The sequence below is a fragment of the Pocillopora verrucosa genome, chromosome 11 (genome assembly GCF_036669915.1).
Source record: "Pocillopora verrucosa isolate sample1 chromosome 11, ASM3666991v2, whole genome shotgun sequence".
Classification (NCBI taxonomy): Eukaryota; Metazoa; Cnidaria; class Anthozoa; order Scleractinia; family Pocilloporidae; genus Pocillopora; species Pocillopora verrucosa.
The window spans coordinates 21185775-21210798 of NC_089322.1; the positions used below are offsets into that span (position 1 = coordinate 21185775).

Genomic DNA, 25024 nt, shown 5'->3' on the forward strand with positions numbered 1-25024 from the left:
TCGGAGTCTATCATTCGAATTTAGTTTTTGTGGATGAAAGACAAACAAACGAGCAAACAAACGAGCAAACTCTCACAACTGCAAAATAAAAAATTTGAATTTACTTACAATTTTTTTCCTCGCCGTTTACGTAATGAACAGAGGTAAATCTTCGTACACGAATTAATCGTCGATGAGAGTGAATAATACTTTCAGTTAGATCATTGACTGTTTTTGAAGAAAACATTGTCGTGATAGTCCTTGCCAAACTAGTTCTCATTTATATGATGATCAATGACAAACTCTACTTCAAACTAAAATTATCAAAAACCAAACTCTAAAAAGTTTTACCAAAACTTCAGACAGCTTTTTCAATGAAGCAATTTTAATCAAAACCAAGAGACTTTGAATGCAAAGTGGGACGTTTACTCTTCCCTAATGGAGAGTGCCATTGTGAATTCATTAACGTATCTGCTCACGCGAAAGTTGGTCGCAAGAAGCCGACAATACTTCTGATGTAAGTTTTTATCATATGCTGTTTTTTTTTCTTTTTTTTTTTTTGTTATTCAGTTCATTGTATTTAGTTTTTAACTGGGCCATTATACAAACCATGTCAGGGTGGCACACACCTTATATAAACATTATCTATACTCTTTCTCAAAACATCAAGCTTTGATGGTGCAATTAAATGCTGTTAGGATTTTTACATTCTAGGATGTACAAATTCACTAAAATCAAATTAGAAACGGCGCGTAAGTACTACAGGAAAGATAAACAGAGTTTTTTTCTCCTGTGTGTGACTGGATGACTTCTCTTACAAAAATACTCTATCTCAAAAAGTAGAGCCTTTCTTGCTATTAATTTCAGTTGTTTTTTTGTATTTACAAATTTAAAGAACATGTTTTCCACTGTCCATGAGGCGCCCAAAGTTGTGTTGTTGCATCCTTGCACCAAGCACGTGTTGCGTAGGATGGTAATGACGTCTTCTTTAGCCGTGGATTGAAGAGCATTCACATTTAGTTAATCTATCACATTTTAGTTCTTGATCTCTATACGTATCATAGATTTAATCTTGCTCTTAAATTGCTTTTGGCTAAACTTAGTCTCCTATAGCCTCTCCATGTGGGGCCACGTGTGACTGAACTTGTCTCAGGAATTTTAAGAACTTCGGTAGCTTAGCAACGATCTGCTCTGGTTCCCAGGCTCCTTCATCAAAAGCTTCATCCCATTCTTTACAATGCAGATGAATGTCCGTCTTTTTCATACGAAATCGAAACAAAATAAGCAGTTCAAAAAAATATTAAAGCCCTTAAGACTTCCTTTGACTCAAAACATAAGACCAAAGGACTTAAAATGTAGGATAGTCAATCGCTAACGAAACAACCAAGCTAACTGGTTTCAAAGCTGACGTTTTAAGCGTTAAACTTTCGTCAGGGCTAATGAAGGACTAACACTCGAAACGTCTGCTTTGATACTCTTAACGGTCAATTTACGTTATAATCTCAGTTGAAGATGATACCAAATTGACTCTCTGAATGATTAACTGACGAATTGAGTGACTGACTGACCAACTGGCTGACTGGCTGAATTTTTTGCAGGAGGACTGGCTGGCAGACTGGCTGACGGACTTGCTAACGGACTGACCGGCGGACTGACTGGCGGACTGGCTGGCGTAGTGGCTAGCTGATGGACTGATATGGCTGACCAATTGACTAACTGACAAGCTGCCTGACTTATTGGTTTGCAGACCGTGATTATCTGAGTAGCTAATTAACAGACTGACTAACTAACCGACAGGCCAACTTTCGAATTAGCTGACCAGCAGACTGGCTGACAGCCTAACTGGAACACCCACTGTTTCACTGGCTGACTAGCAGACTGACTGGCCGAAGTTCTACGGATGTTTTAATTTATCGACATACTGAATGACTGTCTGGTATCAACTGCAGACGAGTGACACGGATCATAACACAAATAGCGGTGTATGACTAACATGGACGAGGATAAAGCATAACTTGATTGTAGCGATACATACCTTTACTTCTGTTTCGTCGAAGCTCCCTACATCACTGTGATCAGTATTTACGTCTTTAGCTTGGTCTTTACAAACGGTCAAAGCAAACCTTTCTTCATCCGTCGTTCTGCACTGGTATGTTCTTCTCAGACTGCGACGCTGGTAAAAAAGGTCAAATCCATCTGGAATCTCGGAGTTCGGTGGTAACTTCAATTGACCTTGATCAATCTTCATGTTCATCAAGTAATTTTCAAGAATTCTGTTTTCCTCTTCAGCCTCCGGTGTCTGCGGAATATTTGGATCTTGACAGAAATACAAGGACACACTTTTAATTGAGACAATGTGAGGTTTATTTATCATTATACGACAATGTTAGACAGAAGCCTATACTTGATTCCTTCCGTTATTTTTTTTCAGTGTTACTCTCCTTGAAAACTAGTCCCTTACACAGTTGAGCGTTTTTAACTTCATGATTTTTTCTTCTGAAGTTCAGAAGAATAAATCATGGAGTAAAAAATGCTACTTAGTGCTGTAAGCTCCATTCATTAATTATTTTTGGGCGGTAAAACTGATGGCAAATATCATCCAGTGTTTCGCTCTTCAGTTTTTGTTTTTTTCTTACTCTTTTAATGTCATTCGCGGTAAGTTTTCCATCCGCAATTAAAAAACTCATGAAATTAAAAGTTAATGCCGCTGAGAGCTGTGAGAAGCTGTTTATTACGTCTTTCTTGCCATACTTCACAGACTCACATGTTCTTATTGACAAACGGCAGTCAAATCCCTTGGAAGGTATCAAAATGTCTGCTCTCATTCTTTGCTGAAACTGAGAACACATATGGAAACATGGTTCGTTCGATGTACTTCCGGTCTCGTCTTCGGATGACACACGAGTCAAGACGCTTTTGACAGGAATAGGAGCATTGCGAGAGAACATTAGCGAAGGAGCCGTGGCACCCTCGTCCTCAGAATGTTCCTCCACCAGCCATACCTGGCATAAAGAGAGAAACAAGAAGATTTGGTAAATTGAAAACTAATTCCAATCAGTCTTTATTCAGGGAAGTAGACAGGCTTCTCTAAAACAAGTGACAGTTTTTCGGTGTCTCAGTTCCTCAGCTATTGGAGACTTATTCCTTTAATTAAGAGGCTAGAATATAGTTTAAGAGATCTTAAGAACAAACTGTCCGGATTCCTTCAAGACCGTATCGTTTTCACTGAACCTTGCAGATATAAACCAGAATACCCCTCTTCATTTCGATTCCTCTTTGGCGATACTCGAAAGTGTTTGATCAGAAGTGAAAAGTCTTTTTACCAGAAAAGGACAATCCAAGTCCAGCATCAGATGATGAAAAGAATCTTACGATATAAATGGATGTTCTTATTTACTCAATTTACAGATTTAAATTACCTTAGCACGAATATCTCGGCAAGAAGGAGTGTAGAATGTGAAGTCATATCTGATATCTTCAGTTGCTGTGAAAGATTCAAGGCCCCTCTCAATTTCCTCAACTTCTATTCTCAAGACGCCTGCCTCGAAGAAGGGCTTCCAACTCTTGCCATACGTAGATTCAACTCTTTCTTTGATCTCCTTCAGAGTAAAAGTATCTTTCTCTTCTTCTGCAGTACAGAGAAACAAAAGAAAGAAAATATTAGATTAACACCTCCACATTACACTTTTATGTTAGTTACAGAACCAGGAATTTTCGTTAATCTTCGACTTAAATTCAAGATACTTCATCAGACTTTTTGATTAATTCATACGCTCCTTGTCCCTCTGCTATGTTGTCCCCCCTTTTCCCATTTCTCACCTTCATCAATCTTGGTTATATAGGCGTGACCGAAACGACTCTTCATGTCTATCTTAACCTTGCCCCCTTCCTCCTTGTCTTTGTGAATTTGCCTTAAAACTCCGCGGATCTTTTCTTTCAGACGGTCCGTGTCAGCAAAATCATCTGTTTCCTATTAAGAAACAAGATGATTGTAATGTCTTTTGTAATAACTGTTGGTTGTTTTATTGCTTGGGATGTTCACTTTGTTTAGACGTTGTGGTCGATTCCTCTCAGTTTAAAAGTCGTTGTGCGATATGACTTATTGAAAAATCAAGCTTTCCGAAGTTATAAGCATGCAATATGAATTTTTTCTTAATAAAAGAAATGGTTTATAGAAATGTTTTGACAAAGGCGAGACAAAATATGATGAGAGCAAGTACAGAAATAGAGAATTTCTGTAGTTAGTGTCTTGTTCTAGGGCTGTAATTCTTTTTCATGTGGGGGTTTACAGCGAACACGTAGGAGGGCGAACTTGCAATATGAAACCTTCAGTTACCTACTCATCGTGTGAAATTAGTAATGTTTATATATAGTGAATGGTGTAGTTTAAACTGTGTTGCTGAGATTTTGAGTGATTAATTTTCTGAGCAGTAACATTTACATTATGTCTGCAGGCATGGATAATTTTCTTTATTTAGGGGTTAGTTTGGGGTTAGACAGTCGTTTTCATACAAGATAAGCGCAAAATCGGGCAGACCTTTCCTAAAGGATGTTCCAGTGGCTTCAGTTGGAAAGACTTATTTTCATAGCCGGTGACTTGATCTGATTGTAACGCCTGCAGCTCAAACTCGTGGTTTTCTTCCAGCTGAGCAGTGTCCACATAAACAAACCTTGCTGGAGGTCTAACGTTCTGTGAACGTTTCATTGCACGATTCTTAAATGAAAAGAAAACCGTTAATTGCTAATGTTGTATCACGACAGACTTATGCACAATACCAAGAATGCTGTCAGGTCACTGAACCCCTAATTTTCTTAACGAGAGCCTTCTTGAGCTCACTTTCGTTTTTGGAGATCCCAGAGGAAAGTGTGATGTCATGTCGCGAAGTTAACCCACGCTGAAATCCTCAATCGTTCTTCACCAAAACATTCAAGTAGCACCGGAACATATCTTAAATTTTAAGAGAATTTGAAGAGGGATTATCTTTGTTACGAGGACTTAAGATGTCTCTCTTAAAAGGGGTAGTCTCATCTGTATTCTATTACATTTATGTAAATTAGCCTTCATGGCCTTGACAGCATATGGAAAATAACAATAGAATTTTTTCCCCTAAGGGGAGGTTAAGAGTATGACCCTTCGGGTCCTTTTTTTCACTTGCGCAGAAAGATTGATAATTATGCCTGCAGTTCTAAAAGAGGTCTTCTGGGTGGATTTGGATCCTGTGTCGTAAAATCAAAACCAACATGATCACAACAACCAATCCCAAGAAAGGATGATGACACAGGGACACCAGTACACACTCACCACAATTTCCTTTATTTCTCGTATTGCTTTTTTTTCGCCCTCTCTTGATCCTTTAAAGTACAGGCCAGGGCTGCCCCTGAAGGCTTTTAGAGTTACACCAGTCTTAGTTGAGATATTGTTCAACGTCTCATATCCTTTTCCGATGACAACACCCATGAATTTGTCAGGTATGTCAACGTGGAGCTTCTTGAACCCGCCTTTTTCGTTGTCTTGAGCACCCTACGGGTCAGAACAAAGACATAACCGTATCTAGACTTAAAAAAACCCAGGGAGAGAAAATACACACAAGCTTTGAAACTCTTGAGAATTCATATGTGTAACATATGTGATCAGTAATATTCGAATGGTGGGTAGCTAATGAAATTAAGGGAAGTTCAATGACGGATCCAGAGAGTTTAAAAGCAGCAGGCTGAAGAAAACTTGCAGTAAGATAGCCACTTCATTCCATACAAATCTTACATTTACATTTTATAAAAAGACCTACTTTCAAAGCAGTAAAAATCTAAATAAAGAAAAAAGAGGAGCTCATTAAGAGTTTTACAGTCAAACCTCTCGACTTACATATCGATATTTTTTGTGAGGGATTTACAACCCTCTTATTTCTTTGATTTAAGTTTAAGCATCCAATGTATTGAATCTAGAACAGCTCAGCGATTTGATGGTTTAATTGACACTGAGTTAGATACAGACACTCAGCCTCCTTTTACCCACTAATGAGCTCTTACCGTCACGATTTCCTTTATTATCTTTTCCGCATTTTGACATTGCTCTGCCGTACCTCTCAAGAGCGCTTGATTTTCTTTATTAATTGATATCTGGACTCCGGTTTGCTCCCTGATTTCCTTTATTCTTGATCCTCTCCTTCCTATGACATGTCCAACTTTGTCTTTGGGGATTGGTATCACCCTTGTCACGGTTGTAGGTCTTCGTGCACTCAACATCTTAATAGAGGAGATTAAATATCTGTCGAGGTTACCAGTATAATCGTCGGTGGGTCAAAAAAGAAAAATTTTCCTTTGTCTTAAGAAGTCTTGGTTTGTCAACTTTATCTGAGAATGAAGCACAGCTCCTTCGGGTTTCATTTCCGGGTAATTCCTAAATAGCCTTGCGTGACGCAAGGTTATTTAATTTTTCGTTCACAAACTTTGTTTTTGTCAAATGTTACATCCTACACGTAGTGGCAACCATACTTCTTCCAGCGAAATGTTAAAGGTCATTTTTCCCTGCATTAATCGGTTACTTGGTTCCTTGAGCATTTGAGATTGTCTCTCGGAAGAGACAGAGATGAAATTCCGCGAACGACGCCATACGACACGTACCTAAATACTTTCATGACTAGTCTTTCGCTCCATAAATACGTCCATTTTCAGGCTATTCTACCCTTTAATACCTAATTCTATCATCTAGAATTAGATGGCTCTGTACACTAACACACCTAAAACAGTGAAGTTAGGCTAAAGAATATGACTCAGGTAATGAATTTCACTCGCATTTGTACTCAGCATACCTGTGTTTACAGCGGTAGGCAAACTCTTTTCTCCTCTCTACCCTGGTGATTTAAAAGTTGTGGTCGTTTTACAAAATGGCGGCAATATGGATTTATGTACTTGCACCGCACACCTTGGTTTTTAACGACTTGGAGCCTTGGTTCAGTAGGCTATGGCAATATTTTTCGAGAGAAATAACTGTGGTTTTCATGAAACCTCTATTGACTGATACCGGGTCTCGCGCTTCTCAGAAAATGACCTCTGGTGTCCGTTGGATTCTCAGAAAGATCACGTCGAGAAGTGACGTCAGTTTATCCAGGGCAGAGAGGGACAGTAGACTGTGACACTAGCCATGTTTTGGCATTGACAAACTGTACTACTTTCATTTCAGTCGCCAGGAAGAAGCTTAGCCTTTAATTTTCAGGAAACGAGATAAATTTTTCATTCATAATGCCTATGAGAGACAAGAAATATATTATGAATACTCAGGAAGTGACCCACCCCACCCAGAAGTTAATTCTTGAGCATTCATAATTTAACTCTTCTAGAATGAAGAGGATAATTTTCAATGATGGCTACCGAACAAGATGGAGATATTGATAGTGTAGTGTCTAGAATATGTCCAGGTGTTGATTTTTTTGAACGCAGGAAGTTTAAGGATAAACTTGTGGAATATCTAACTCATGTGTCAGTACCAGCTGGCTGGGAAACTTGTGGATACAGACTGTCCAAGGAACACCCCACATACAAATACCACAAAAGGCTGCTGGAAAATTTCATCGATAAGCAGAAATTAGAAGATGAAAAGCAGAAATCAGCAGGCTCAACAGTAACAAAAACAACACCAGAAGTGTTTTTTGAACAACTCAAACAGTTTGTCAAGGTAGAAGAACAGAATGACAGTTTTTCTGAGTTTTGTGACTCAAGAAGGTCAGCCCTGATAGACTTGTTTGAAGAAAATTTAAAGCCTCATGGTGTTGTGATACGGAAATGTACATACAATGCAGGCCATTGTAAGCTGTCTGTGCTGATAAAAGTACCTTGCAAGGCTCAAGATGGCCATTCAGAATTGATTGAGCATGTCATTGATGTTAAAAACGAATCTCTAAGAGGATATGATCTTAAAGTTGGGGACATTGTTGAAGTAACACAATGCCGGAGAAAGGAAGGAGTTGCAATGGAACCAGAAGTGATAAAGTAAGTATAGTTCATATCAGTTATAAATTTCAATCTTACCATGATATCTTGTAACAACTTGTTAGAGATTGATCTCTGCACCTATAACAATATTACATTACTCTAATTATATTTCATCCTAAAAGTATATGAAATGTCACTGTGCAATAAATTCACTGTGAAATGAGCAGCACCATATGGGATATCTTATTTTCCTGGAAAAATTGATTCATAGTGTACAGGATACAAAATAAACTTCATTACTAGATAACTAAATTCCTTCTTTTTGAGAAAAAATGACCTCTGGTTTCCATTAGATTATTGGAAAGATCACTTCGAGAAGCATCATCAGTTTATCCAGGGAAAGAAGGACAGTAGACTGTGACACTAACCATGTTTTAGCTTTCTTCTCTTCAAGATAAAAAATCAGCAATTGCATTTGGGTGTAAATGAACAAGGAGTCTTCTATGTTAGTGTAGCATTATTACCCACTGGCTCACTAATTTATCCTATTAATAATTCCTTAGCATATGGATTGGAATAAGAATTGCCAGAAACTTTCTTCTTTACTCTCCAAATGAGAACTAGATGGTTTTGACTTGCAAAATCATCATGCTTTTTATCAAGCACGGCTTTCAGATGCTATGTCTTAAAAGTGATGTGGAAAATGGTATGTGTTAATTCATTTCAAGTAGGGCCAGGATTTGGAGAACAAGGCTGCATATCTCCATGAAGATTTCCAAGAACTACCCTCCTGCTGCATCTTAGAGAATCCGCCCCCCCCATGCATTCCCACTTTTCAAAAAATCTCTTTCCTGTCTTTTTGCCAGGTGTTACCATCGTGATCATGTTGAGATTGAGTCATTTTTAAACCTTTTGATTGCAAGTGAAGGCTCAACTGCTGCAGTGACTGAACTTGTGAGGTACATTTTTTGCCAGTTGCTTGGCAAAACTTTATTTATTGAATTGTGCTCTTATACTTTTAATATAAGCAAAATATTGTAGCTTTATTGCCAACTTTCCTTAGAACTTTGGTTTTTAAGCAGAAGTGATTAAAAAATAACTTCAACCTACAATATCCATACATTATTCATTTCATACATTATTCATATTACTGACAACTTATAAACTAACTGCATTCTCATGTAATACAAATGCAAAGTTGTAACATGAGTGCAAATTTATGTCTGTCTTACCTTTCTAATGCAATGTTTTGTCATGTACATCATTGATAAGTAAAAAAATGATTTCTCATGTAAATTTTTGTAAAGACTACAAATTGCACTTGCCGGTTTGGGTGCTGAAAGTAAATTTATTGTCTTTGAAAAATTTACTTGCACTCAATTATTAAGACCAAATTGCACTCTAAATCATGTTATTACCTACAGAAATAGGCAATGAGAATTCTCAAATTAACAATCAGATCTTGGCAGATTAAGAGTCAAGTAAGCGTCACAAGTTCTTAATTAATTTGTTGAGGAACTTTATAGCAATTTTGTGACATGACTTACTGATTTTGTGCTGTGCCATTTTTAGATGTACTGCATTATGGAAATACATCCTGGAACTTCCCAAAGCACAGTATACAACACCAATGGCTATGCAAATTTTATCCATTGTTGACACGATCTGCTCCAGTGCCCAGAGAAATATGTCACACACAGTCACTAATCTTGTGAAAAAGTTTCAGGGGAGTGCTTTCTTCGAGTCATTCTTTCCAGATTTTGTTAATGAGACTATTGAAGATGGGAGGTAAGTATGAACATAACTGAAAATTTTACTGCTTTTTATTCTTTTATCCCTTTCACTCCAGGAGTGAAAAAGCATGAACTTCTCCTTACAATTTCCATACATCATCAAGAAGAAAGGTGATGGGAAATAAAAAAATTATCAGCTAGAGGGATGACAGCTGTTTAATTGATCACTGAATTCTTAGAACTAAAATGATAAGTGATGAATGACAAAGATTGTAGAGAATCACTATTTAGATCTCGGGAGTTTTAAATAGGGTGATTATTAATTGTTGCTAATCTATTAGCCTCCGTTATTTTTTGCTTTTTTTTTTTTTTTAATTTTTTGGTGGTTGTTGCTGCAGACATTTTGTTATATGCTACCATATTGTTCATGCCAGGTTATGCTGATCATGAGTTTTCAGCCTTTTCTGGCAAAGAGCTAGTGGTGAGGTTAGAAAGGGGAGGTTAAGTTGAGTTGGGTTGCTCCCTTTTTTTTCTTGATCTTTGTTAAAAAATGTGATTTGATTTCACTTAATTTAACTGACTGTGAATTAATTCAAATATTACATGTTTCCTTTACAATCAGTTGTCACTTGTCAAATTTCAGCTTGGTTCAGCGGATTCTGGAACATGTTGTCACTGCTATTCCAGCTGCTGGCCCACATGTTTTACCACTGGCTAAAGTGCTTATGGATAAGTTAGTAGTCAACTCTAGTGACTTAGAGACAGCCATAAAGAATGGACAAGCAGCTATATTTTTCCTAACTAAGCTGTCATCCATCATTGCATTAGAGGTGCCTCAAGGCCGTGAAGAAGTTCAGACTTTGCAATGGAAAGATCTTCCCTTGATACCAGTTGTGAAAGAGATCCATGAACCCAGTAAGAGTTAATTGAGTTTATTTTAATAACAATAATTATTATTGTTGGGGCCATCTGTTGATGATGAACCTCTCCTATTCAGTGTATTACAATGTGTTATTATTAACTGTTTAATCTAAGCTATTGAAATCAAATGTCAATCATAGAATCAGATTTTTGATTATGAAATATATCAGCAAGAGAATATTCTCTAAGTCTGAGTACTTAGAAAATAGCTTAGGGGTAGAATTTTATGTAGTGACGGAATAGAAGAAACTGTTTAATTGACCTTCAACCCATTGTGCATCGCACAAGGGAGACCTAGTTGTGATAGAGAAGTCAGGCCATAGTTGGCATGGTGTAATAGAGTTTGTGAACAACTGTTAAATGGAGTATTAGAGGAATTCAGTGTAGAATTAACCCTTTCACTCCCAAGATCTCATTAGCAATTCACCTTACTGTCTGCCACAAAATTCATGTCATGTTAGTAAGACAATTTGGTATTGGATCACCTGATAATTCCTTAATTTATATTTTTCTTTATTCTCATCACTTGTATACTTGATATAGTCAGATACTGTGAGGAAAAACTCTGTCTTGGTCACTCATGGGAGTTAAAATGTTTTTCTAAAGCTGGCAATGGCTTTGTTGATGGTGTTGTGTTATAAATACTCATGCAGTCTTTATATTTAGGATTGAAGACAGACGACTTGCCAGTGATAAGACAGCGAGGACCATACAAATCAGAGGAGGAATATTTAAATACATACTTCAGACTTCTCAGAGAGGAATGCTTCTATAAGTTACGCAATGGAATCCATGATTTTGTTAAAAATGGATACAAATGCAGTTCAAAAGATATGACAATGTACAGGTATAAAACAAATTGCTGTTTTACTCTCACATGGGATGATATTTAGGTTGGTTTGGCACTTTCTGATATCATCAGGAGTATGTGAACAGGTCATGAATACTACATGATACCTTAAATTCTGCTGAACAACATCTGATTTATCTTGTCCTTCTACAAGAAACAAGTATTACAATAACATCGTCATAAATGCTTTCCTAAGATGAATTTATGGATGATGTTATCATGTAGTAGTCTCTTACTAGACTACATTACATGTACTTGTAAATGCACAAAACTTGTATGCTTGTCATTATTGCTTTCAATGTGTGTAATTAATTTGATATTCTCAGAGTTTCCCTGAGAGGAACTTCTCTTCATCATGAAAATTCTCCAACTATGATGTTACTTTCACTGGAGTACAAGAAATCAGAGTCATCTGAAAAAAGTGATGAACAGCTTGAGTAAGTACATTCATCAAAGAGTTTGGTTATCTTGTTGCTCTTTTGATATGTAACTGAACCAGCTTTAAGTAGTGTATTTATTAAGTCTATCCTGGTACAAATATCCTTTGATTTCAGGATTGCATATTACAGACCCAAAGCTTATAACTTAACTGTTTAATGTACTTAACCACTGACCACACTTAACTTCCTCTTGAAAATAAGCAGTTTGGCTGACATTCAGTTTAGAGATTTATGTGACATGTTGAGACGTAATACTTGGGAAGCCATGGAAAAGAGGCAAATTTTTATTAAAAAAAGACATAACTCGAGTAATTTTACATGAAACTGTTAATTATTCTCAAATTAACTTCAAACTATGAAAAGGAGTAGTTGCCATGGGGACCAAAACACTGCCCTTGTGAAATGGATTTTGGAATTTCTAGGAATTCCTGGGAATTTTTTCCTAGGAAGTCCTAGGAATAAAGGTGTGAATTTTCATGGTAAATTTGGATTGGGAATTCCTAGGAATTCCCAACCATAACAACTCTGGTTCTAAAAACATAGAAATTCCCAGAAATTCCCAGAAATTCCAAGTTTATAGCCAACAGGACTTGGAATTTCTAGGAATTCCAACTCAGAGAACCCTGAAAAGCTGTAAATCTAAAAAATTCTTAGGGAATTTCTGGGAATTTTCAGGAATTTTTAGGAATGTTTAATAATTACTGGGAATTTTAAGCAAAAATTTGAGGCTAATGATATAAAATAAATCCTTTAAATTAAAAAAAACCCATCTAAAATTCAAGTATTCAATGAAAGTTATTTACAAGTTTAATTAAGGCTAACATGTAAAATATTTTTTGATTAATTATTAACATCAACATGTGGTAATATTAGGATGGAATTTGATTTATTTTTCTTTTCTTGTTTCTTGTTTTCTTTGAAAACTTCATATGGATTAATCCTCAATTACAGCTATTCATATAAAATAGTCCTAATTAATCATTAAATTTGGTTTGACACAAATTGTGGATAAAATCTGTTGATTCTTTTCCATAAAATACAATATCTTAAATTATATTTGAAAACCAAGCACTCTTGGGAGTGAAGGGAATTACAGATAAATAAAATTGATTTTTTAATTAAAATATTGTTGTAACTGTAACAATAAATTAGAATGAAGTTATCCTAAACTGAAAACTTAGCTGCTGTTTGTATTTTTTTCCCTGGGCTCACAATGAGTTGGCCTTGAATGAGGTTGTCTACAAGAAGCTTGACCATTTTGCATCTGGATTCCATGACATCTGAATTTGAAAAAAATATTTATAAATATATATATTTAAAGCTCAGACCAGGCCTTTATAAATATATATATTTAAAGCTCAGACCAGGCCTTTAAGATGGCTATAAGAAAAAGGGCATTCATTGGATTCTCAAATTAAGAAATCTCTGTTATATTGAGTGACTTTTATATTGGAGTTGGTACATCTCTCCCATAGATTTTACTTAAAAAAGGGCTGAATACATTATTTTGTTTTTACCAAGGAGGGCTTCTTTATGTAATAAGGTTTGTTTAATAGCAGTTCCTATTATGAATCTTGAATGTTCCCAAACGTGACTAAAGGAATCTTGAAACCTTACTGATAGATTTATTTCATTGTCAAGCATAAGCTTAAGAAACTGCGGCATGCAAGTGACCGATTCGATTCTCAGAATCATTTTAGTTTCAGTTGCGCCGAGCGTTATGTAAGCTTAATTCAACCTGTTACATCTATTCTTTTATAAGATTTTGATCACTTAATGAATATCGCAATGTTTACTCACCACAAACTTTCAAAATCGTAGCTTTACAGATGGCCACTCGACCCTTGTTTGTACCAGTCAATATGTCAGCAGTTGTCCCTTCTTTTAACTCCACGGCGCCAAAGACTTTCTTTTCTTTTACAACACTCACGCTGTTCTCGTTTTCCCATTGAACTACAATAAAAGCTATCTTTAGAAATGTTATATTAAGCAAAACAGTTGAGAAAAGTGATCAACCGATGAAAAGTACATTCAAAGATGGGCGCCAAATAGTCTTCTTTGTTTCCGATCACGGGCATGATCACATGGATCTTTTAGGACTTGTCATTGGCTAGCAAAGTGTGAATCCGCTGGCTTGCCGATTGCAGTGTTTAGAAGAAAGGAAACTTGGTTTGTACTTCTCACTTACTACCAAGTCTTGTTTGTAACGTATTCGCTAAGACGGATGACGGAACACCAGAGCACTCAAGCACAATGTTTTAATCTTGTAAGCCGAGTGTACATCAACAAGCGAAGAGCGCGCGAAACATGCCGGATCCCGGATGTAAACTAAACTGTATAAATTAACTTAACATGCATAAATTAACATCGTTACATTGTTGACAAATATTTTTAGATCAGAGTTTCAAATAAAGTAAATTGAAGATGTCATTTAAAAGGTGTTTTTTTCTCGAAGGGAACATTGACTACCTCTGTCTTGTCTGCATGCCAAATGTTTGCAAAGTGTGTGGATGATCCACAAGTATTGGATCTCTTACAAAAATGTTTTGTAAGAATAAAAACAGCAAAACAAATTACAGCAATTAGTCACGAAAACAGAGCAAAAAACTGAAAAAAAAACAGCAACAACAATCATGAAAAACGAAAGATTAATTAGGTGTTGAATTTGTTTGTCTAAGGCATGAAATTTCTAATAAAAATAATGTCAACAAAAAGTCTCTGACAGTGTTTGAGGCAACTGAGCTTGACTGTTTCAAGGTTTTCTAACAAAGGCAACCAGTAATTTAGGTTAGGGAAGTAAGTTATGTTCATAACTAACAAAGTTCTTTAAGTGTTGATAACAATGTAATTATTGTTAACTATTGTGGAAGTTGTGTACCAAGGAACAGCTTATGAATGTTTGATGATTTTGGCACATCAGTGGACATGAGACATTAAGTTGCATCACAATAAAAGTATTTTATGATCATGGAATCCAAAAGTCCTTTGAGGTTAGAAAGCAAATCTGTGATATGAGTACATTGGATTAATTGGCAATTTCCATTTAACATAATTGACTGCTGGTTCATAAGAAAATTCATATTAATGTAGAGATTTACTAAAACTTAGTTTGAATTAATAAAATTCATGATCTTTAAGTTATAAACGTATACATGTATGTATATCTCTTGGTAAGTTTTGTATAGCATACCTTTTATTGACCCAAGGTTTTAAGCCTCTGAAATTACTCCTTTTCTTAAAACCTTCACATTTAAGGTGTTGAGAATTTCTTAGAATTTATGTGGACCTCAGGATATTGAAATTGCCTCAAATTCAATTCCCAGAAATTCCCAAGAATTCCACCCTTCTAGGAATTCCTCCTGGGAATTCAGTTCGCAAGGGAGTTCCAGCATGGTGCACTGTATTAAGTTCATAAATTATTAAATATGGTTTATTTTTGGATCACTTGTTTTTGAGAAGATTCTTCTTTTAGCTTGACATCATTATAACTTAGTACATTATTTCATTGTATCTTTGCCAGCCAAGATTTCCTCATGTATGGAGATCTGCTGTGTATTTCCTTGGATAACTCTTTTCAAAAACCGATCTGGGGTTTGGTAGAAGATCATATTTCTGACCAGAGGTAATTAAATTACTTTAATTAACTTTAAGTCTGAATTCTTAATGATGAATCAAAAATACACAAATGTTAAGATTCTTCCAATCCCATCAAATTTTGTTGAGATTAAGAGAATTTTAACATTGAAAATCAGCATCTTAAGTATAAATTAAGAACTAATTGGGAAAAAACTTCCTGGGCAGTATATACATGGATGAGGCCTCTGATGTATCAAAATATTAAAATATTAATGCGGATTCTGCATTTCTGTTGAACATTGTACTTAATATAATCGTGCAATGTTGTTATTCTTCCAATTTTCATCTGGGTTACTGCCATACACCAATGATTCTGATAATAATTTATGTAATTCAACTTTCAACTTTCGTTTTTCCTGGAATTGAATACCAATCAATCTAAAAAAGACTCCCTCCATAAGTTATTTCGAGTATGCTCTAAGAAATAAGTACTAAATGGTCCACATATCATATCAAAGGGAAGCTTCTTAATAATCTTGAATAAAAACCAATGTTTCATTTATTATGATAAATATTAATTCACACTTATAATTTTAATAGAATAATGCTGTATGTAGTACATGAAGGTCCACATCAGGTGACTACTTTGTACTTTCAATTTTTAACCTACTGTAAATAAAGTTAATTGATTTATATTGTTGTTTGAAATCCAGCATTGTAAGGATTACTCTTTGTGACAAAGCAAATGACCTTTCAGAAGCAGAGTTTATTACACAAATACAAGAGGTTACAAACAAAAGTAAGTTTGTAGGCTGTTCTTACCAATCGTTCATTAAACTTTGTCAAGGGAATAAAAACATTTAGTTATTAGTTTTAAAAATAAAGGCCAGTTTTTTCAAATACAACACAGCTTTCATATTTACTTATTGAAATGTTGTGTGGCATTGTATTGATTTAATTTGGTTCATTTGAGAAATCTTGAATTTAGAATTTGGAATATGGATTTTGAGTGCAAATTGCTTTTAAGTTCTGAATCATGTCTGAGTAGAAATCATACTAGCAAGACACCTGATGCTATCATGAGAGGCTGTATGTGTATTTCACAGTTTTTAATTTATTATTGGAATAAAGTAACTTGCAAACTTGAGGTTGGGAATCCTTGGATAGATTCATACTCATTGGGACAATGAAGCAGGGGATGAGTAGGCCAGGTCAATTGGTTAATGTTTCATTTAGGCCTTTTATTGATTTTCAGATGATGAAGCATACATGGCACAGAGCCACACATTCTATCAGGCATACGCTTCAGCCATGGAAGTACTGCAACGCAAAGGTTAGACAATGATGTTTATTTTAATGAGATAAAGGATATACATTTGGATTTTAGAATAAAGATCCTCTCTCTATTTGATTAAATTTTATTAAATGATTCTCGTGATATTCCCTTCAATAAAATCATGCATCCATTACAGAGTTTAAGTACAAAGTCACATTTAAACAGTCAGCTACATTTTCTCAGATTGCTTGATGGCCCAGCTCACTGGTAAGAGTACTGAACTGGTTTTTCAGGGCATTTATAGGTTGGAATTCTTTTCAAGCATGAATTTTTTTAGCTTTATATATTGTCTAATGGCTTCTTAAATGTACATGTATATTTTTATGTAATTGATTTTTGTACTACAGAAGAACCATTTTTGATTCCCAGAGAAATAGCTATTAGGTTATCAAACGGTTTGCACTTTTTTTTTCTTTTTTAAGAGATCTGGCCAAGAGACATTTCATTAAAGCTTCCCTACTAGTGTTCCTATCATCAACCCTAGATCTTAATTGGATTAAAATGGACAATGCAGCAATGTTTTGCATCCATTGTTTACTTTCTTTAAAATTCCTAACATACTCTTTACAACACATTCAAGTTTAAGAATTGGCTGTCATATCAATGACATACTGTTAAGGAACATTAACATTTGAATATCAGTCAGTAACGCGAGAAGAGATTAAATACATGAGCTTGTTTTCCCATTTTTTCTTTAGATCATGTTCCATTTAAAGAATTCTTGGTTTACCCAAAACCAAACTACTTTGAGCCAGCTGAATACTTAAATGACGTAAAAAGTCCCCCAGATTGGGAGATTATCTTTCATAAGGAGTCTCTGAGTTGTCAGGAAAAACAGTCTTCTTACTCACCTGTAAAAGATCTTGAGGGAATGCTGATGAACAGCAACTTCAAACCCAAACTGGATCCAACACAGCTTGCAGCAGTGGAACTGGCACTAAAAAACAAGCTTGTGCTGATTCAGGTAATGCTTTAACTTGTATCCACCCAACATTTCTCATTGAATTATTTGGTCATATGAAATATCCTAGCTATTCCTTTCTTACACAGGGTCCTCCAGGAACTGGAAAGTCATATGTGGGTGTGGCCATAGTGCGCCTTCTTTTGTCCATGAAGGTGCCACAAAGCCATGGACCTATTCTGGTAAAAAAACCCTCTGTCCAGCAGTCTTTATGTCATAAGTGCGTGGTTAAGTGCTTGCAGTCTGCATAACAAACTTGCGAGGGAATAGGAACCTTGCCCCTGCAGACTCACAGATCAGAGTTTGTGAGGATTCAAATTGAAGTGGAATTTTGCCAAAAGTTTCCTTATCTCTTTAACTCCCAGAAGTGATTAAGAGGTAGCTTCTCCCAATAATATTCCTACACTATCCAGAAAACAGGTGAAGAGGATACTCAAACTTATTAGGTAGAAGTTGTCATCTTGATCTAATGGCAAATTCTCATAACTAATTTACAAGAAAAAGTGTAGCATCTATATGAGGGAATTTACAGATCTAAGTAAATCAGATCTAAGGAGTGAAGGGGTTAACAAGGTCAGCTCAAATTTATTTTACTGTGGTTACCTTCACGCCTCAAAGAATATACAATAATAATAAAAATCCATGATTTATTTTTGAGTGCTCAGAAAAAGGGACAGCTTTGTGTGCTTTTATAGCACTACTCACCTTTTTCTACTAATTAAGGATAATTTAAGAGAGTGTCGAGTACAGTTGAGCAGTCGCCTTGACACCATATACTCTCTTTTTGTGTGGCTTCACATTGTTTCCTTTTTTTAAGGTTTCCATCATCAGCGTTGTCTTATTTTTGATATCCTGGTTTACAGGTTGTGACCTATAAGAATCACGCCTTGAACAATTTCTTGGAAGCTCTCGCCAAAAATTCATCCCCGGATGAGAAGATTGTTCGTGTTGGAAACTTGCCTGAAGATGCTGACGAAAAATTGAGGAGACTCTTGCTAAGAGAGGTTTGCCTGTAAATCAACAACGTCAAATGATTCTGTGACAGTGTGATATTTTAAAGATTTTCCACTAAGAAAGAAAGTAAACGAGGTGGTTAATCGCAATAAACTAAACACTGCATGAACCAATAAGTATCCTAATCAAGTACACGTGATCAGCTACAAGCGCATGGAAATGAAATTGGTTTTGGTTTTCTATTTGTTTGTTTGTTTAGGTTGGGCGAAAGTGGCCTCAGGGATTGTATGAACGGAAAAAAAGCCTGACAGGAAAACTTTGGGCTCTGCAGCCTCGAGTAAGAAGTGCCTTCCAGAAGTTGGCATTTTCCAGTATTTTCAATGCAGAGATGTTCTTGGAAGTATGTAACTACCTGTCTTTATCTGAGTGATAATAATATACTTTTTAGTTTAAAAATAGGGTTACGGCATCATGCTATCCTGGTTCAGAATTTAGAGTGCTTGACTTTAAAACCTGGGGTGAAATCCAAATGGCTAGTAGCATAGAGTCTAAGACATGTGTTATTAAAAACCCGGCCTGAGCCTAGGGCTATATATATATATATATATTTATTTTTTTTGAGATATTTCGACAAATCGTGTAATTTTCAAAATGATACCACCATCATCAAGTCAACGAATAGATTGCATGTTGAGTGTCGTACTTCTGTTTAGGGATAGAACACTGAGGACCTCAAAATGTGGTAAGAACAAAAAAAACAAAACAAAAAAAGGCACACCAGGCGTAGTGTGTCACTTATGTTCTCGCCGCATTTTGATGTCTAATGTGATCTATTATGATCAGGGAGGACGGCAACATGGGATCTATTTGTTTAAGTGTAGCCAAGAAGGAACATGTTGTTAAAGGTGACGTCCGATATGCGTCTGTTCTGCAATAGATCATCGGTGAGAACCAATCAAAAGGCTTGTATAGTCCAGCTTATCATCAAATCTGATGTACATTTGATTCCATTGTTTTTACAAGGAAGCGTCGGTCGACCAGATTAGGTCCCTTCTTCGGGACAACAAACGTGAGCCAGTTGATGAAGAAGAAGTGGAAATTTTTCTGAAGAAGGTGACCGAAAGAAATGATCGAAGTGGCCTTAGGAGCAATGCTCGATTTTTAGGTACTCAACCCTAAATTTAATTCTTAGCCAACAAAATGAATTTGCCTTTTTAACTCTCCCACATAAAAACCATGACTTGATTATTCTAGGCTTTACCACGCCGGAATAATTAACACAAAACATTATTCCTACGATGACGCCTAACTTCTACAGTTAACCGCACAGATTCTCCACTGGAAACGGACTTCTTTGAAAACACATGTCGAAGTGGTTAATTTTTTAATTAATTTAATTTTTTTCTACCACTCACTCAAACCCCAGCGGCCAACTGAGGGTGTGGTTGCACCTTATTAGCGAGACCGCCACCATAGATCTGTTCGTCATAATTTGTTTAAAAGGTTTTTCTTTTCATCCAGAACTTGTGAAAAATGCACTTCAGGAGTGGTTGCCTGCCCAAGAAGAGTTCGATAAGTTTGTTAGTGAAGAACAGGAGCCTAAACCAAAGAGCAAGTAAGTGAATATGATAGCCACAAGCTCCGGGCCGGATTACGGCCGTTCGCAGCAAGTTTTCTCTTTTCTTGGAATTTCCTTGCTACATGGGATTGACAGAATCATATATATCTGTTGCGTTTACGATTACTTGCAGTAAAAAAAACCTTACGTCGGACAAATCATCACAAGTATGCCTACTGAGATCTTTAAACCTTAGTTTTTATCTGCATTCCTCACATGGAAAGTAAATTGGATGTCCGAATGCTCAGGCTGTCGGCCGTTGTCTGATGTAAGCACGCTCGAGACACATTACGGTGCAGTAGGTCAACACTTGTTGGCTTTGAAGAATTGTTCCACTAAAAACACAGATGCATTTTTCATTTTTCTTACGACTCTAGTGTAGCAGCTGCTCTTGCGAAGCAAAAAAGGAAAGAAGATCCAGAACAGGAGAATCCAAGCGACGCTAGAGATCCTTCAGTGGAGGCGGAGGAGCGTCTTCGTGTTTTGGATAAAGACATCTGCGATGAAGAAGACGTAACAATCGCCCAAGATGTTGCCAATGAAGTTCAGCTGAAGGAAAGGGGAGATTCATGTTGTGGAACAAGGGAGCGCAAGCTGGTTTGTGTCGATGAAACAGGTAAATTGCCTCTGTTATGTTTTAAAACCCAGATATTGAGAGGATGTTGCGATACCTCTGTAATTCTGTTTCCAAAGTTTTTAGTAGCAGTGTCGTAGTAAGCAATACATTTGCTATCGGAGAGAGAGGCATATTCTTCCTACAGAATGATAAAGACAAATAAACAAACAGATAAAAACATAGCTCCACTTGACGTTTAAGAATTTTCAGATGTTGAAAGTCCTTGTTCGTTGTATCAACGGAACGTCGCGACCAAGTCAAATGTGGATAATGCAAATTAACAGGATTATTATATTGTTGTTACATACGTGAAAACACATCAAATTAATGAGGAAATAGATAGTGCGATCCAACCTTTGAATACGAAGCTGTGATCAAACTGCGGCCTCGTATTTAAGACAAGAAGCATTTAATAACTATACAGGTAAAAGAGCAATTTACCCTTTTTTTTTGTAATTAGAGGTGATACCTTATATAAATCTCTTGGATGACGTCAAAGTGTGGGATCTTGGGAAAGAGAAAAGAGTCCAGCTTGTGTATGTTTTGCAAAGCAAATTCTACAAGAAAGCCTGTTCTGAGTTCCATGAAGTGAGCAGCTTGTACACAGAGGTAAAAAGATGAGTGATTTTTTTTGTTCTGAGCTCCATGAAGTGAGCAGCTTGTACACAGAGGTAAAAAGGTGAGTCATTTTTTGTCGAGGGGCGGGGGGCGGGTGGTCGAAGGATTTTGGTTGTGTCACGATAAAACTTACTTAATCCTTCATAAGTCTCTGTATTATTCTTATGATCTCCCGTCATTTTCAGTTAATTAGCAACCAATTTTCTACATTCCCTCTATATACTTTGGTGGCGACGACTCATCCCCACTCCGTTTCCTCGAAATCGCCCGCCCCCCTCTCTTCCCCTCCCCCCCCCCCCCGTTTGAACTTTTATCGACTATCATGTTAACGTTCAAATGGTTCATGATAGTTAATAATAGTTAAAAAAAATCATGCAATGAGATCGCGAAGTTGTAAACAAATATGAGGCACGCTGAGGTCAGAAATTTCGGTGGCATTTGAAATATTTGGTCAAGAAGTTGCGAGGTGAAGATACTGAAGCTTTCCAGGTTAGTCATCTTACCATTTTTCATTTCAATTTGCGCCCGTTTTCGGCGAAACTACTGACCGAAAGACTATCATTCAATATCATGTCCTCATTCAAACGGCAAAAACCATCATCAATCATCATGTCGAGTTTGAACATGTCCAAACTACGTGATAGTTGATGATAGTCGCTCATACTGCATGATAGTTCTTCTTCAAACTTGCGTGATAGTTGAAATTATCATCAACTATCATGACCGTTTCAACGGTTCTTTACATACAGGCGCATTGCAGCTAACAAAAAGATTTTCTTGTTACCTAACAGATACATCATCAACTCAAAGAGCTGAGAAATCAACATGACATTGAAGTGATGAAAAAATGTCACGTTATTGGAATGACAGTGACTGGAGCGACTATGAGGGCAAATCTGTTGGGTGAGGACTGTTATTACTGCTGTTTATCTTGGCTCGATTAACATCCATGAATTTGGATGGGCTTTCTTTTGTGAAAAAAGCCTCGTGGATCTGATCGGCGCTTTATGATCGCTCGCAGGTGGTTGGTTTCTATGTTTTGTTTGCCTTTTTGCTGTCATTGGTTCTTTAGCAGAGGTCAACAGCAAATAAATAAAGTTGGTTGGATTTCTCACCGAAAGCAACATTTTGGCCATAAACGTCCTCGAAATAGACTTCTTTGTTACTTCATTCCTCCTTTACTTACTCCCTCCCCACGTTCCTGTCTGCTTGCTTTTCTATCGTTCATTCATTTATTCATTAATTTTACTTTTCTCGTTTACTATTTTTTTCTTCTTTTCAAATTGTTGACTTACTTTCTTTTCTTTTTGCCCTGCCCTCTCGTAGCCGTCGTTATGGCTCGTCATGCTAAACTCTCTCCAAGCGCCTCTTGCATGACGGGACCGTGTGTTAAGGTTGTATGGGCACTAACAGAAAATTACAGAGGCGCGCTCTATCTAACATCTTATCACTTACAATTTTATACACAGCTGACATTAAACCGTCTGTCATGATAGTGGAGGAAGCTGCCGAAATCCTCGAAGCACAGCTTGTAGCTGTCATTCCGCCCTCTGTACAACACCTCATTATGATCGGTGATCATAAACAACTAAGGCCAGTGGTACATTTCAACCGACTCAAAAAACATCATCATCTAGATCTCTCCCTTTTCGAGAGACTTATCAACTGCAAGCTGCCATACAGACAGCTTGGATTTCAGTGCAGAATGAAAGATGACATTGTCGAATTGCTCCGAGAACTTAAGATTTATGACAATCTGAAGACAAACCACGAGGTAACGATCTGATTTGTTCACTCCTAGGAATTTGAAACAGTTTTTAAATAGCCTCTTAAAATAATCTGCTGACGGAACTATATACTATGAAATTACCCAATCAGGTGTTGAGAAAAAGAGACTTATCAGGTTGATGGTGATCTCTAAATAAAACACAAAATTGTCTTCGTGATGTGCGCGTGAAGTCTCTCTCTCGCGTGTCAGTCACTCGCGCGGTCGTGTCAATCACGATGTTAATCGAGTCCTAGCTATACAGGCTACGTAGTTCTGGACTTCTGTAAATCACGAAACTTTTGCATTTGTTTTGAATCCTCTTCTTATATGTTTTCGTTTTTTAGCATGTACAAGAAAACGTTTTACCATCTTTTGTCGAATCGAGCATATATTTCTGGACTCATACAGACTGGGAAGATGAATCTAAGAATTCCCACAGCAAGAGAAATATTACAGAGGCTAGAAAAATTACTGAAGTTGCAAAAACACTTTGCGAGAAGAAGAAGAAGAAGAAGAGAGTCCTACCATCAAAGATTACAGTTCTTTGTTCATATCGAGGACAGGTCAGTCAGTCATCTGATTTTTTTCCTTTAATTGTTGTACTTTTAACTTGTTCACTGAGTTCCCATCAACCTTAGAGGGATGCACTGGGTAAGAGAACGTCTTTTATAGAGGTCATGTTTAAGGTAGCTTCTTCCTAACAGAAATGTTTTTTGCTGCCAGCTCACCCATTTAGGTCGTCCCAGAGAAGTCTCTATTTTGGAGGGAAAAGCAAACCTCAATTTATCCATTGGTAGTGAAAATGTCCTGTGACTCCTTCAAAGTTAACTCAGACACAATTTCCTCCAAGATACACTTTTCCTTGCGAAAGAGGAATATTTTCACTATTTACTCAATGATTCCATCATCGATGTGCCGTCTACTAGCGAATGTAGCCCCACTGTCAAAATCGAAAATTTTTAAACTGATGCGTTTCTGTTGACGCTTCAGTCTCGCCGAAATATGAAGCAATTCAAACAGGCAGATAACTTCCGCCCCACTGTCAGATATCAAAGGTTTACCAGACACTCGATAGTTTCCAGGTAAAGCAAACTGGACGCTGAGAACATGGTGATCTTGAATTTTATGCGAAAAACAAGTGATTATGGCTAATTTCTCTGGGGATGATTTACTAATTTTATTTATCTTTTGTCCGTTTTGTATATATCTGAATTCGATGTTTCATGCCACGGTATTCCCCCATTACAAAAATGCTTACAAGTTCAAGTTCCATGACGCTAAATTTTACCCTAATAATAAGTGCCTCAATATCTGTGTTGCCGATTGACTGACTGAATGATAACTTCCTGACCACAGCGACCGACTGACTGATTGTTTTACAGGGTATTTTAGTATTAGCAACTGAGTGATAACGTAAATTGGGCCGCCACAAAGAGTTTAAAAGCTGACTCTTTTCGAGCGTTAGAGCCCTTCGTCGAAGCGAACGCTCGAAACGTCAGCTTTCACACTCTTTAGATTGGCCACTTTCCCGTTATCAGACTCAATTGGTAATACTAATTTACCCTGTTAACACTCCCACCAACGCCGCACCACTGTTGCTTAAGAACTTTACCCACTTTATTCCATTTGATTGCGGTTCATTGAGTTCAATACTGACTGACTGGCTCACTGACTCTCGCCCACTGACCTTCGACCCCCTGACGGACAGATCAATTAATTACCGAC

The 25024-nt window shown here is 36.8% G+C and overlaps 2 protein-coding genes across 3 annotated transcripts; one reads left to right on the plus strand and one right to left on the minus strand.

The window, feature by feature from the left end:
• Positions 1–102: 102 nt before the first annotated feature.
• LOC131770015 (uncharacterized) lies at positions 103–6985 on the minus strand. Of its 2 annotated transcripts, none has more exons than XM_066174611.1 (9): positions 6789–6985; positions 6007–6244; positions 5282–5500; positions 4517–4693; positions 3799–3949; positions 3399–3607; positions 2744–2981; positions 2015–2295; positions 103–1234 (listed from the first exon to the last, which is right to left on the minus strand). In XM_066174611.1, exons 2-9 carry the CDS (start codon positions 6220–6222, stop codon positions 1079–1081), a joined length of 1647 nt encoding a protein of 548 aa, XP_066030708.1. In that variant the 5' UTR covers positions 6223–6244; positions 6789–6985; the 3' UTR covers positions 103–1078. The 2 variants fall into 2 exon arrangements, with proteins under 2 accessions (XP_066030708.1, XP_066030707.1); XM_066174610.1 differs by having other exon boundaries at positions 104–1234; positions 6007–6222.
• Positions 6986–7012: 27 nt separating this feature from the next.
• On the plus strand, positions 7013–23027 carry LOC131787887 (NFX1-type zinc finger-containing protein 1-like). The gene is made up of 19 exons (XM_066174609.1): positions 7013–7965; positions 8775–8867; positions 9481–9696; positions 10285–10556; positions 11229–11409; positions 11739–11849; positions 15373–15474; positions 16142–16227; positions 16684–16761; positions 17463–17728; positions 17815–17907; positions 18589–18729; positions 18939–19079; positions 19703–19844; positions 20201–20294; positions 20675–20913; positions 21374–21584; positions 22323–22434; positions 23001–23027. Exons 1-17 carry the CDS (start codon positions 7337–7339, stop codon positions 21532–21534), a joined length of 3045 nt encoding a protein of 1014 aa, XP_066030706.1. The 5' UTR covers positions 7013–7336; the 3' UTR covers positions 21535–21584; positions 22323–22434; positions 23001–23027.
• Positions 23028–25024: the final 1997 nt, after the last annotated feature.